Here is a 15,009-nt window from a genome sequence, read left to right on the forward strand (position 1 = left end):
AAAGTCAGTTTTCATTCCAATCCCAAAGAAGGACAGTGCCAAAGAATGTTTAAACTACCATACAGCTGTGCTCATTTTGCATGCTAGTAAGGTTATGTTCAAAATCCTTCAAGCTAGGCTTCAGCAGTACATGAACTGAGAACTTCCACATGTACAGGCTGGGTTTAGAAAAGGCAGAGGAACCAGAGATCAAATTGCCAACATTTGTTGGATCATAAGGAGGCAAAGGAATTCCAAAAAAAAAAAAAAACCAACCCATCTGCTTCATTGACTATAATAAAGCCTTTGACTATGTGGATCACAACAAACTGTGGAAAACACTTAGAGATGGAAATATCAGACAACCAATATCAGACATCAGTTACCTGTCTTCTGAGAAACTTGTATGCAGGTCAAGAAGCAACAGTCAGAACTTTACATGGAACAAGACCTAGACAATCTGTATAGTCAAAGCTATGGTTTTTCATGTAGTCATGTACTGATGTGAGAATTGGACCATAAAGAAGGCCGAGCATCAAAGAATTGATGCTTTCAAATTGTGCTGGAGAAGACTTGGGAGTCTGCAGAGTTTGTACTGCACAGAGATCGAATCAGTCAATCCTAAAGGAAATCAACCCTGAATATTCATTGGAAGGACTGATACTGAAGCTGAAACTCCTATACTTTGGCTACCTGATGTGAAGAGCTGAGTCATTGGAACAGACCCTGATACTGAGGAAGGTTGAAGACAAAAGAAGAGGGCAGCAGAAGATAAGAAGGTTAAATAGTATCACCAACTCAATGGACGTGACTTTGAGCACTATCTGGGAGATAGTGAAGAACAGGAAAGCATGGTGTGCTGCAGTCAGTGGGGTTGCAAAGAGTCAGACATGACTTAGTGACTGAACAGCAACAACAGCAAAGAATATATTCAGTGGACTAGAGAGAGTGAAACTCCAATGTTTTCAGTTGCTGAGAGATGTAGAGATATACAGATGCTGTGAGCATTTCCATCTAGAAAAAATGACACTGTCTTGTAAACACGACATCTAAACTTCTAAATCCTTTACCTACTCATGGAAGAGCCTGTAATTGGTCTAGGAGTTGGGCTGTTGTCTCTGACAATTCATAGTTCAATCATGTAGCATGACATGAAAAGGGTGTGGACTCTAGAAGTAGTCAGATGCCTTAAAATTTTTTTTCTGGAGTTAGGTGGAATAAAAATCAGTAGAAGTATAATAAATACATAGTCCTTAGCCCCAGAGGCCTTAGGATATTCTTGGCAGAAGTCTAAATTTGGTGTATTACTACTGCCCTTTTAGTGTATCTTCGATTATTCTGGGGTTCTCTCTGTTCTTTATACTACTTGTTTCAAGGTTATAGCTTTGTAATTTAGCTATATTTTAGCTTTGACTCTTTATTCCTTGGGGAAGATAATTTGGTGATTTTAATAAAACTCAGATTTGGGCAGTTTTGAGAGGTATCATATTTTCTTACAGTTTTAGGGAATATTTCTTTTTATTAATCAAATGAATTGTTTTCTATAACAGTGAAGAATGTAGAGACTGGTCTAAGTGTCCCAGGAGTGAAGATGTTTTTTGGACATGAGATTGTGAATGGTGAGAGCTTCATGTTTCCTACTTGCTGGTATCAGGATTTGCAGTAGCAGGAAGCTCACTGCTCTGCCTCATTCCAATATTTGGTGGTGAGGGGGTGGCGCAAGATGTTATCTTGCATTTATGAACTCTTAAAGTTGTCATTTGAGAATTGTCCTTTATCTTACTGTTGCAATAGGTATTATGAACAGAACTGTCTTAAAGAATTTTAATCATCTTGGTTTTACAATGTGAGGACAGCTGGTTCTCAATATTAGAGGTCAGTTTGCAAGCAGAATTATCAGTCTGAACAGAGAAGAGTTACCTTGTTGAGCAAGTGAGTTTAACACCACACGTTCACAGTACATCCACGGTACATTATTTGAAACGTTGGGGCCAAATGTTTCAGAACCCAGTCTAGTTCTAGATTTTTAAAAGCCTGACAAAGGGTTTGGGAGCTTCCATGGTGGCTCAGGCAGTAAAGACTCCGCCTGCAATGAGGGAGACCCGGGCATGATCCCTGGGTTGGGAAGATCCTTTGGGGAAGGAAATGGCAACCATTCCAGAATTCTTGCCTGAAGAATTCCATGGACATAAGAGCCTTGTGGGCTCCTATGGAGCACATGGGGTTGCAAAAGAGTCAGACACTACTTAGCAACTAAACAACAAAAAAGGGTTTATACTGGTCATATTACATAACACTTCAGTGGGTCTGGTCAGCACTCTGTAATAACACATTTCTGTAGAAAAATGGGTGGAGAATCATACTAAGTGGGATAAAATAGGACTATAAGTAGTATGACAGTTCAGGTTTTGCTCCCAAAAGAGTTACACAAAATTTTTGGTTTTCAGACTTTTGGGGTTTGCAATTACAGGAAGCAGCCCCACTCTTTATTTCTGCCAGCAAAAAATCATTTAGCAAGAATAGATCCAATTATTTGCCTAAAGGAATATAGACACTCATCTGGTCAGTGTGCTTTAGACAAGCCAAATGAAATAAGAGGGAAAAGGTTGCAAACAAGAACTGTTCTTGCTTTCAAGAATGCAAAAGCAAAAAGCCATCCAAGGAGGAGTAAATATCAGTGTTGGGTAGAAGAGAGTGGGGGAATGGAAGACCTGGGACCTCATAAAATTGTGCATTTCTTATCATTGAGGCAGATACAAGGAAGGAAAAGGACTCCTGTAAATGAGAGATTACTACTTCTTGAAAGATTGTTTTGTGAACTAAATAGAATTTAGGGAGAGATGAAAATCTCACCAAATTACTGCCAGTCCAGACTTCCTTTAAAGCAGACAAGTCCAGCCACTTAGCTAACTGCCCTTTCTCACTCAGTATGTGGCTGGAGTGTGCTACTTGAGAGCCCCATGAACAGGATGAGAAGGCAAAAAGCTAGGACACTGAAAGAGGAACTCCCCAGGTCAGTAGGTGCTCAATATGCTACTGGAGATCAGTGGCAAACTAACTCCAGAAAGAATGAAGAGTTGGAGCAAAAGCAAAAACAAAAACAGCACCCAGTTGTGGAAGTGACTGGTGATAGAAGCAAAGTCCGATGCTATAAAGAGCAATATTGCATAGGGACCTGGAATGTTAGGTCCATGAATCAAGGCAGATTGGAAGTGTTCAAACAGATGGCAAGAGTGAACATTGACATTTTAGGAATCAGAGAACTGAAATGGACTGGAATGGGTGAATTTACCTCAGATGACTGTTATATCAACTACTGTGGGCAAGAATCCCTTAGAAGAAATGGAGTAGCCATCATAGTTAACAAAAGACTCCAAAATGCAGTACTTGGATGCAATCTCAAAAATGACAGAATGATCTCTGGTTGTTTCCAAGTCAAACCATTCAATATCACAGTAATCCAACTCTATGCCCCAAGCAGTAATGCAGAAGAAGCTGAAGTTGAACGATTCTATGAAGACTTACAAGACCTTCTAGAACTAACACCAAAAAAGATGTCCTTTTCATTATAGGGGACTGGAATACAAAGTAGGAAGTCAAGAAACACCTGGAGTAACAGACATATTTGGCCTTGGAGTACAGAATGAAGCAGGGCAAAGGCTAAGAGAGTTTTGCCAAGAGACCACACTGGTCATAGCAAATACCCTCTTCAACACAAGAGAAGACTGTACACATGGATATTATCAGATAGTCAATACCAAAATCAGATTGATTATATTCTTTGCAGCCAAAGATGGAGAAGCTCTATACAGTCAGCAAAAACAAGACCGGGAGCTGACTGTGGCTCAGATCATGAACTTCTTATTGCCAAATTCAGACTTACATTGAAGAAAGTAGGGAAAACCACTAGACCATTCAGGTTATGACCTAAATCAGATCCCTTAGGGTTATACAATGGAAGTGACAAATAGATTCAAGGGACTAGATCTGATAGAGTGCCTGAAGAACTATGGATGGAGGTTCGTGACATTGTACAGGAGACAGGGATCAAGACCATCTGCAAGAAAAAAAATGCAAAAAAGCCAAGTGGCTGGTTGAGGAGGACTTACAGAGAGCTGTGAAGAGAAGAGAAGCGAAAAGCAAAGGAGAAAAGGAAAGATATACACGTTTGAATGCAGAGTTCTGAAGAATAGCAAGGAGAGAGAAGAAAGCCTTCCTCAGTGATCAGTGCACAGAAATAGAGGAAAACAATAGAATGGGAAAGACTAGAGATCTCTTCAAGAAAATTAGAGTACCAAGGGAATATTTCATGCAAAGATGGGCTCAATAAAGGACAAAAATGGTAGGGACCTAACAAAAGCAGAACACATTAAGAAGAGGTGGCAAGAATACACAGAAGAACTATACAAAAAAGATATTCATGACCCAGATGATCACAGTGTTGTGATCACTCACCTAGAGCCAGACATCCTGGAATGTGAAGTCAAGTGGGCCTTAGGAAGTATCACTATGAACAAAGCTAGTGGAGCTGATGGAATTCCAGTTGAGCTATTTCAAATCCTAAAAGATGATGCTGTGAAAGTGCTGCACTCAGTATGCCAGCAAATTGGGAAAACTCAGCAGTGGCCACAGGCTGGAAAAGGTCAGTTTTCATTCCAGTCCCAAAGAAAGGCAATGCCAAAGAATGATCAAACTACTGCACAATTGCACTCATCTCACACCCTAGTAAATAATGCTCAAAATTCTCCAAGCCAGGCTTCAACAGTACATGAACCATGAACTTCCAGATGTTCAAACTGGTTTTAGAAAAGTCAGAGGAACCAGAAATCAAATTGCCAACATCTGCTGGTTCATTCGGAGAAGGCAATGGCACCCACTCCAGTACTCTTGCCTGGAAAATCCCATGGATGGAGGAGCCTGGTAGGCTGCGGTCGCTAAGAGTCAGACACAACTGAGCGACTTCACTTTCACTTTTCACTTTCACACATTGGAGAAGGAAATGGCAACCCACTCCAGTGTTCTTGCCTAGAGAATCCCAGGGACAGGGGAGTCTGGTGGGCTGCTGTCTATGGGATCACACAGAGTCGGACATGACTGAAGTGGCTTAGCAGCAGCAGCTGGATCGTTGAAAAGGCAAGAGAGTTCCAGAAAAACAGCTATTTCTGCTTTATTGACTATGCCAAAGCCTTTGTGTGGATCACCACAAACTGTGGAAAATTCTGAAAGAGATGGAAATACCAGACCACCTGACCTGCCTCCTGAGAAATCTGTATGCAGGTCAGGAAGTAATAGAAGTGGACATGGAACAACAGACTGGTTCCAAATTGGGAAAGGAATACATCAAGGCTGTGTATTGTCACCCTGCTTATTTAACTTATATGCAGAGTACATCATGTGAAATGCTGGGCTGGATGAAGTACAAACTATAATCATGATTGCTGGGAGAAATATCAATAACCTAGATATGCAGATGACACCACCCTTATGGCAGAACGTGAAGAAGAATGAAAGAGCCTCTTGAAAGTGAAAGAGGAGAGTGAAAAAGTTGGCTTGAAACAACATTCAGAAAACTAAGATCATGGCATCTGGTCCTATCACTTTATGGCAAATAGATGGGGAAACAATGGAAACAGTGTCAGACTTTATTTTTTTGGGTTCCAAAATCACTGCAGATGGTGACCGCAGCCATGAAATTAAGACACTTGCTCCTTGGAAGAAAAGCTATGACAAACATAGACAGCATATTAAAAAGCAGAGACATTACTTTGCCAACAAAGGTCCATCTAGTCAAAGCTATGGTTTTCCCAGTAGTCATGTATAGATGTGAGAGTTGGACTATAAAGAAAGCTGAGGGCCGAAGAATTGATGCTTTTGAACTGTGGTGTTGGAGAAGACTCTCGAGAGTCCCTTGGACTGCAAGGAGATCCAACCAGTCCATCCTAAAGGAGATCAGCCCTGAATATTCGTTGGAAGGACTGATGCTGAAGCTGAAACTCCAGTCCTTTGGCCACCTGATGTGAAGAATTCACTCATTTGAAAAGACCCTGATGCTGGGAAAAATTGAAGGCAGGAGGAAAAGGCAAAGTGCCGACTTATTTGAAAATACCCTGATGGTGGGAAACATTGAAGGCAGGAGGAGAAGGGCATGATAGTGGATGAGATGATTGGATAGCATCACTGACTCAATGGGCATGAGTTTGAGTAAACTCTGGGAGTTGGTCATGGACAGGGAGGCCTGGCGTGCTGCAGTCCATGGGGTCGCGAAGAGTTGGACACAACTGAGCGACTGAACCGAACTGAACGCTGCTGGAAACAATTTTTGTCTCTTGAACACCTTTTCAAATTAGCAGTGATGGTGGTGATAATAGAGGGATTCTTAATTGTGTTTTGACTGTTAGACTTTGCAGTAGAGTAGAGTTCTGGACTGGAACAAAGCTAGGCTGTAGATGAGTTTGTAAAAGTAAATGAACGAATCACTCCTACCATCTCCTAACTCAGGAGAAGGCTGATCACTGACCAGCTTTGGAATTTGTGCAGATGGATTCATTTCCTCCTAAATTCATTCTCACAATTTGGACTTCATTCATAATTTTAAGATCAGAGAATGGTCATCTCCTTCTATCTTTGCTCTGTGGCTTAGTCAGCCATGGAGGGGTCTCCAAGGTGTTGAAAAGCACCTTGAGTAAGAACTATCAAGATGAAGGATAATTGACTAATACAAAAACAAAATAATAATTGACTAATATGTGTTTTCAGTGAATTTTGCTTTCTCTGACCAAAGCTCATTACTTTTAGAATGTAGGGAAAAGAGACATTTTGAAACATAGTGACCCCTCAGAAGCTTCTCCCCCCACTGAATAGTACCCAAGTGTACTTAATTGGATCTTAGATGCCATCAATGGTAAGGTGCATTATTTCTTTTTCCAAAAAAAGAAAAAAATGCTGCCAGTTTAGTTATCATGTGTATTTACTGTAAGTCATATCCAATTTCAGAGCTGTTTAAAATGTGCATCTTAAAAAAAAATAAAATGTGCATCTTAGAAGCAATGATAATATATCAATATAATATTTCCCTGTATTCCATGAACCATTAGGTTAATAAAAAAGTGGTTGCAGAGTCTCTATGGAATGTCTCTTTCATATTTCTTTTGTGATTTCCAGTCTAACTTTTGTTACCTTTTATGTTTCTGACCTTTAGTGTACCAGCCTGTGACAGAGTCAATGTGAATGATTTAAGAGTAAAACCCCAAATGGTACATAGTGTGAGGGAAGATGCATTAGGATGGGGATAAAAAGGAGAGAAAAGATATCTCTAGAACCAATCTGCTTGACCACAACAGTGCCCTGGAACAGAAAGGGTAAAGTGGACATGTAGAGAGGTTCCTAATCCTGCTAAGTGACCAAGAAAGCTATGTAGAGATGTAAGATTAAGGGTCTTCAGTACTTTGGTTGGTCTTTTCTGCTCTTATTTGTTACTGGTCGGTGAAGTCGTCTATGGACTAACATTTCATTCCCAGTTACTGTCTGTGTTACATAATCAAACTGTGGGTGTGGGTGAGAGAGGAGTAGTAAACTGCTTTCAGGTTGGAAGCCCTGTTGAAATCCATCTGGTTATTTTACAGTGGAACTACTGGATGAAGTGGAACACGGTGCAGTAAGAGAAAAGGCTTCTTCTGTTAGGTATGATGGAATGATTTTCTTAATTATGATGCTACCCAAATATACATATTAGGGTAGGAAACCTTAACTCTAATTCACTAGTTGTGTAGTTCCTAAAATGAGGAAACAGGTAGATGGTATCTTCAAATCAGTGTAAGCAGTGGATTAATGGGTTCTCTATGAAAGGTCCAGAGTCCTTACCGCTGATGTGTGTATGGCATTAACAACAAAGAACAAGTTCACCTAAGTGTTGTTTTATGTAATTATAGTCTAAATACAGAAAGAACCAAGGTGGATACAATAAAAGATGAAGACCTAAATGTACAGAAGCCTGCTTCTCCTACTCCTGAGGTGCCAATAACCTCTCTTCTGAGTGACCTCAAGTACAGCCCATCTGGTGAGTACTAGGGCTCTGAATTTCTAGGCTTTTTTGTGATTCAGAATTCTTCAGATTCAAACTCAGAGTTCTATATGGAACTCTCAGCTAGGACATTGTTTCTAGGGTCCAAATTAAGATAAAAGATTGTGATTCATTTATTTAATATTTGCATGCACACTATCTGCCAGGCACTGGGGATACTAAAGTTTGGTATCTCTACACTCCTTGAGTTATGGTGCATGAAACACACTAAATAAGATAAATTAGTATACTATGTAGTTTGCTGGTGCCACATGTTAAGTAGAAAAAAAAAATGAAAGAGAAGAAATGTGTGAAGAGGGTGGATTTACAATTTTGGGGTGTCCAGAAAAGGTCTCAAAGAAATGGTGACATTTAAAGTAAAATTTTGAAGGAAGTGAGGGATCAAAATGTATGAATATCGGAGGAACTGGTTTTTAGGCATAAATAATGAACAAATGCAAAGGCCTGAAAGAGGAATATGCCATGATTTGATGTAAGGAGATGAGTGTAGCTGGAGTAAGGAGAACAGGGTGGGATGAGGTGGGGTGAGTGGATCGTGGAAGATTTTGTTGATCATTAAAAGGGCTTGGTTTTTACTCTGCAGTGAGAAGAGAAACCATTGGAAGTTGGTTGGTTGTTTTTTTTCATTTCCCTAATGACTTAGGATGTTGAGGACTTTTTAATGTGCTTATTTGACATCTGAACATCTTTGGTGAATGTCTATTCATATCTTGTTCATTTTCTTATTTGACTGTTCTCTTATTATTCAGTGCTGGAAGTTTTTTTTTATATATATTCTGGATACAAGTCTTTTCTCAAATACATGCTTTGCAAATATTTCTGCAAGTCTCTGGTTTGCCTTTTCATTCTCTTAAAGCATCTCTTGAAGAGAAGACATTTTAAACTTTGATATACAGTTTATCCATTTTCTTTCTTTCATGGATTTTGCTATTGATGTCATGTCTAAGAAATCTTTCCTAACTCAAATTCACAAAGATTTCCTCCTGTGTTTCCTGCTAGATACATTAGTATATGTTATGTTATACCTCTAATATTTTAAATTACATAATTAGAAAAATAATTTTCAGGATCCAGAGAATTCCAAATATGTGGACATTGGCCCATCACTGGAACTAATTTATTTTAAAATGCTATTTTTTATTATGAATATGCTTTTAGAAAGCATATGTCTTAAATACTGTATGGGGGGATGGAAGACAGTATTACATGAAAATGGAAATCAAAAGAAACCTGGAGTAGCAATACTCATATCAGACAAAATAGACTTTAAAACAAAGACTGTTTTAAGAGACAAAAAAGGATACTACATAATGGTCAAGAGGTCAATCCAGGAAGAAGATATAATAATTATAAATATATATGTGCCCAATATAGGAGCATCTTAAATACTGTATGATTATCACATATGTGGAATCTAAAAATTACAGCAAACTAGTGAATATAACAAAAAAGAAGTGGATTCATGGATACAGAACACAAACTAGTGGTTACCAGGGAGTGATATATGGAGGGGGGGGATGGGAAGTACTAATTATTGTGTGTAAGATAGGCTACAAGGATGTATTGTACAACACCGGGGAATATAGTCACTATTTTGTAATAACTGTAAATGGAGTATAACCTTTAACAACTGTATAAAAATTTTTAAAAAAAGGAAGTACTTGTCTTGAAATATTCAAAACATAAACCTATGGTGAGGGAAACATGGATTATCACAGGAAATGAGTAAATATTTCACTTTATGAGATTATCATCACTGGGGCTTTTGTTTATTCTCAGTTGACAATTCAGATGCTAATAGTGGGGTGGACTGATACAGGTGATAATGAAGTAGTTCTCAGTATTCTAGACATAGTGTCAGTAGTTCTAGACATTTGAGTTGCTGTTGAGTTGGAGTTTAGGAGTATGGCTAAAATTAGTGGGAGGGCTATTCTGTTGTCAAGGAAGACAAATATATATAATATTGTTCTCCTGTAGAGGAAGAGGAGGTGACATACACAGTCATTGATCAGTTCCAGCAGAAGTTTGGTGCTGCAGTAAGTATTGCTCTTAGTCATCCTCAGCATTGTCTGCAAATGGGTATCATGTCTATGTCTCATAAATTTTTCTCTTATTGTAAGATCAGTGTTTTCCCTAATAATTTAACAGAATATCTGAATGCCTGCTTTGTGCCAGGCATTGTTCTGAGGTCTGGGATAAAATAATGACAAAATTCCAGGACTTTCCTAGTGGTGCAGTGGATGAAAATCTGCCTGCCAATGCTGGGGACATGGGTTTGATCCCTGGTCCAGGAAGATTCCAAGTGCGTCAGAGTAACTAAGCCCATTCGCCATAATGCTGAGCATACCCTGTAGGGCCCGAGAGCCGCAACTACTGAGCCTATGTGCTGCAACTACTGAATCCTGCTCACCCAGAGCCTGTGCAAGAGAAGCCCATGCAGTGAGAAGCCCAAGCACTGCAACTAGAGAAAGCCCAAAGGCAGCAATGAAGACTCAGCACGACCAAAAATTAATTTAAAAAATTCTGTATGAAAAACAGAAAAAAACAAAAGATAAAGTTCCAGCCCTGAAGAAGCTTATTTTAATGCAAGAAAATAAATAATTATATGTCAATTGATAAATGCTATAAAGAAAACAAAAGTGTACTAGGGTGAATAGAATGTCAAGGAGTTCCTATTTTATTTAGGGTAGACAGAGAAAACCTCTGTGAAGAGGTGACAGTGAAGCAGAAACCTTAAAAGAAGTAAGGGAGCTAATCATGTGGATATATAGGTAAAAAAGTTAAAGAAGGCATGATTAGCAAGAGCTAAGGCCCTGTAGCTGAAACACACTTGACTTGTGTGCAGAGGCAGCAGGGAGGTCCTTGTGGAAGGACCACAGTGCAAGAGTGTTAAGAAATGGAAGTGGGCAGGAAGCAGATCAGATAGGGATTTTTAGACATAAGGATTTCAAGTTTTACTTGAGTAAGATAGAGAGTCATTGGCAGTTTTAGAGGGGAGTCAGAAATTTTTTTACTTATATTTTTAAGACTGAATGCTCTGTTTAGGCAATTTATTTATGATGTATTAATTTGACATGTGGCAGTAACTAACTATTCAGCCTAGGTTATGGTTCACAGATAGGCGTTAGGGAAGTCATTAGGTTTTTTTGTTTAGATGCAAGCTTATGCTCATGTGTGCCCAGGTATATTTTTTTAATGGAGTGTTAACTTTCAACTAGATTCTTTTTTATAAAAAACAGCTTTATTGAAATATAATTCACTTGCCATAAAATTTGACAATTTAAAATGTATGCTTCATCAGCTTTTAACATATTCACAGAATTGTACTTCCATTATCACAATTAATTTTAGAACATTTTTAATACCCCAAAAGGAAACCCCATATTCCTTAGCCAATACCTCCAATCCCTCCTCAGTCCCCAGGCCCTGGCAACCACTAATCTATTTTTTGCCTCTGTGAATTTGCTTGTTTAGGATATTTCATATAAATGAGCACATACAATGTATGGTTATTTGTGATTGGTTTGGCTTCTTTCACCTAGAATAATATTTTCAAATTCTGTTATAGCACATATTGGTATTTCATTTATTTTTGTTGCCAAATAGTATTCCTTTGCATAGATATACCACATTTCATTTATCCTTTCACCATTTAAGGGACACTTGGGTTGTTTTTACTTTTTTGGCTGTTATGAATAATGCTGCTGTGAACAGACAGTGTACAAGTCTTTGTGTGGGCATATGTTTCCATTTCTCCTGGATAGATAATTACAAGTGGAGTTGCTGGTTCATATAATGATTCTGTGTTTAACTCTTTGAGGATTGGCTGGTACTGTTTTGCAAAGCTGCTACACCATTTTACTTTCCTACCAGCAGGACATGAGGGTTCCAGTTTCTCCACATGCTCACCTACACTTATTATCTGTCATTTTAACTATAGCCATCCTAGTGGTATGAAGTAATAATATACCTTTGTGGTTTTGATTTGCATTTCCCTAAAGGCTAATAGCATTAAACGTATTTTCATGTGCTTATTGGCTATTTTTAACGAATTTTTACTGGAGTATTGTTGACTTACAATGTATTAATTTCAGGTGTACAATAAAGTAAATTGGTTCTACATATATCTACTCTTTTTTTTTCAAGATTCTTTTCCCATTGTATATTTTCTTTAGAGAAATAGCTATTCCATTGTCATTTTAATTGTTACAAGAAGTTTTTAATATATCAACAGGTGCTTTAAAGGATCCATGACAGCAGCCAAAAATAAGATGAGAACCTTTGCTCTGGAAATTTAAAGAGCTGGTTGGAAATTCTCATCAATAGGGAAATACAGCCTTTTTTCCTGGTTTTGCAGCCTTCTTGTTGATTGATTGAGAATGGAATGGAAATTCAGTCCCCTTTTTTAATCATTGATGAAAGATACGCAGAGTATAGAAAACTTTATGCTCTGAAAAGAAAGATATTGTGCTAGTGTACATTGCTTTGCCTTTCTATTCTTGAGTAATTTATCTACCTGTAAAATGGGGAGAATCTTCTGCCATATAGATATTTTCATGGATTATGGAGTAGGGATTTTAGAATTGTATAATGTTTTGAAATATGATAAGATTGTAGATAATAAGAGGACCAGCATGTGTTTGAGAGATACTCTTATTTCAGTTTTGAATAATTTAATGAATTCAAGGCTTTAAAGGATCTGTTGAGTCTGTGTTTTTCTCATTCTGAGCAGTAGATACTGTGAGACTCAGCCACCATGAGTTCCCTTTTGGTACAGTAAGTTTCCCTGTATTAGTTTGCTGTTTTTTGCATGAAGAATCTTTCCATAAGGACTAGAAATTTTTCACTGTAACATCAGTGGTTACAAAAGGTATCTGAGTTTTCAACTCTTATTAGCATTTGCGATATGAATGATTTATTTTCCAGTTGTGGAATAACTTTGTGAACACTGAAAAGAAGATCAGAGGTATTCAGTGTGATGTGTGTGTATGTGTTTGTGTGTGCATGAAGCAAACGTGTTTGGGATTTTGTAAGTTTAAAAAGTATGATCCAATTTGTTTACATCTAGCAATTTTACTTGTACCATTCATGATGTCATAATTGCAGCATTTATTTCCTGGAGATTTTTATTTTCTTCCTTTTCTCACCAGATGCTCCACATCAAGAAGCAAAGTGTCCTGAGTGTGGCAGCAGAAGGAGCTAATGTGTGTCGTCATGGGAAACTATGTTGGCTTCAGGTGAGAGAGTTCTTAAAACTTTTGAAATAATTGTAGATTCACTGGTAAATTTATTTTAATTGTCTTTTTATGTCACCCCAGTGTTGCTGTCCTGTAACTTGTTTGGAATGTCTTTCAGTTTCCTCGTACTCAGTTTATTATTTTCAAAAGGAAAGAGCTTTATAATCATCGGTGATGTCTCATAGGCTCTACTTAAGGTCTTCTTTCTCAGCTCTGTTCTCTTGCCTTAGATATACAGAGAATTTATCTTTCCTTCTGGTTGGTAACTTTCCACAGTAGATTTCTGCCACGTCATTTTCATTTTCCTGGTTCAAGGAGATGTCAGATGAGGGTCTCTATTATATCCAAAGAAGTTTGTACTGAGCCTTGAATAGCTATAGGATGGGTAACCACATTTGAATCAAACTCAGCAGCATCAGTATTTAAGGGGTGTGTGTGCTAAATCGCTTCAGTTGTGTCTGACTCTTTGTGACCTTATGGACTGTAACCTGCCAGGCTCTCCTGTCCATGGAATTCTCCAAGCAAGAATACTGGAGTGGTTTGCCATGCCCTCCTCCAGGAGATTTTCCTGAACCAAGAACTGAAGCCTTGTCTCTTAGTTTCCTGCATTGGCAGGTGGATTCTTCACCACTAGGGCCCCATGGATTGGTATTTAAAGGGGTTGTGGGCCAAAAAAGCCAGCTGAATTGCCAACCGATGTCCTCCGTCATTTGAATGAAGACTTACATCAACCTACCTTGTTCTTCAACTCTGCCTCGGCTCCTGGTTGTCTTTCAAACCTCTTTGCTGTCTAAGCAGCCTGTTTTAATAACTCCCAGTTGTTGAGGATATCCCGAGACCTGTCAGTGTCCCCATGGAGATGATCTCAGCACATAGACTCAGGGCGACTGGAAATGAGACCCTCGGCCATCAACTTTTTAAAGTATGCAAATGTATACAGTCCTATGGGACCACATCATGAGAAACACTAGGCTAGATGAAGCACAAACTGGAATCAAGATTGCCGGGAGAAATATCAATAACCTCAGATGTGCAGATGACACCACCCTTATGGCAGAAAGTGAAGAAGAACGAAAGAGCCTCTTGATGAAAGTGAAAGAGGAGAGTGAAAAAGTTGGCTTAAAGCTCAACATTCAGAAAACTAAGATCATGGCATCTGGTCCCATCACTTCATGGCAAATAGGTGGGGAAACAGTGGAAACAGTGAGAGACTTTATTTTTTGGGACTCCAAAATCACTGCAGATGGTGATTGCAGCCATGAAATAAAAAGATGCTTACTCCTTGGAAGAAAAGTTATGACAAACATAGACAGCATATTAAAAAGCAGAGACATTACTTTGTCAACAAAGGTCCGTCTAGTCAAGGCTATGGTTTTTCCAGTGGTCATGTATGGATGTGAGAGTTGGACTATTAAAAAAACTGAGCGTCAAAGAATTGATGCTTTTGAAGTGTGGTGTTGGAGAAAACTCTTGAGAGTCCCTTGGACTGCAAGGAGATCCAACCAGTCCATCCTAAAGGAGATCAGTCCTGGGTGTTCATCGGAAGGACTGATGTTGAAGCTGAAACTCCAATACTTTGGCCACCTGATGTGAAGAGTTGACTCATTTGAAAAGACCCTGATGCTGGAACAGATTGAGGACAGGAGGAGAAGGGGATGACAGATGATGAGACGGTTGGATGGCATCACCGACTCAATGGACATGGGTTTGGGT

At 38.8% G+C, this 15,009-nt stretch overlaps 1 protein-coding gene across 1 annotated transcript in view; it reads left to right on the forward strand.

Annotated features, from left to right (window-relative positions):
• EXD1 (exonuclease 3'-5' domain containing 1) overlaps window positions 1-15,009 on the forward strand; it is a 37,846-nt gene that overhangs the window by 6,790 nt on the left and 16,047 nt on the right. The window contains exons 4-8 of the mRNA XM_043919181.1: window positions 1,530-1,598; window positions 7,602-7,659; window positions 7,908-8,035; window positions 10,037-10,095; window positions 13,210-13,296. Of these exons, the coding sequence (XP_043775116.1) occupies window positions 1,530-1,598; window positions 7,602-7,659; window positions 7,908-8,035; window positions 10,037-10,095; window positions 13,210-13,296 (401 nt within the window). The remainder of the gene's footprint in view (window positions 1-1,529; window positions 1,599-7,601; window positions 7,660-7,907; window positions 8,036-10,036; window positions 10,096-13,209; window positions 13,297-15,009) is intronic.

Source organism: Cervus elaphus, chromosome 12 (genome assembly GCF_910594005.1).
Source record: "Cervus elaphus chromosome 12, mCerEla1.1, whole genome shotgun sequence".
Lineage (NCBI taxonomy): Eukaryota > Metazoa > Chordata > Mammalia > Artiodactyla > Cervidae > Cervus > Cervus elaphus.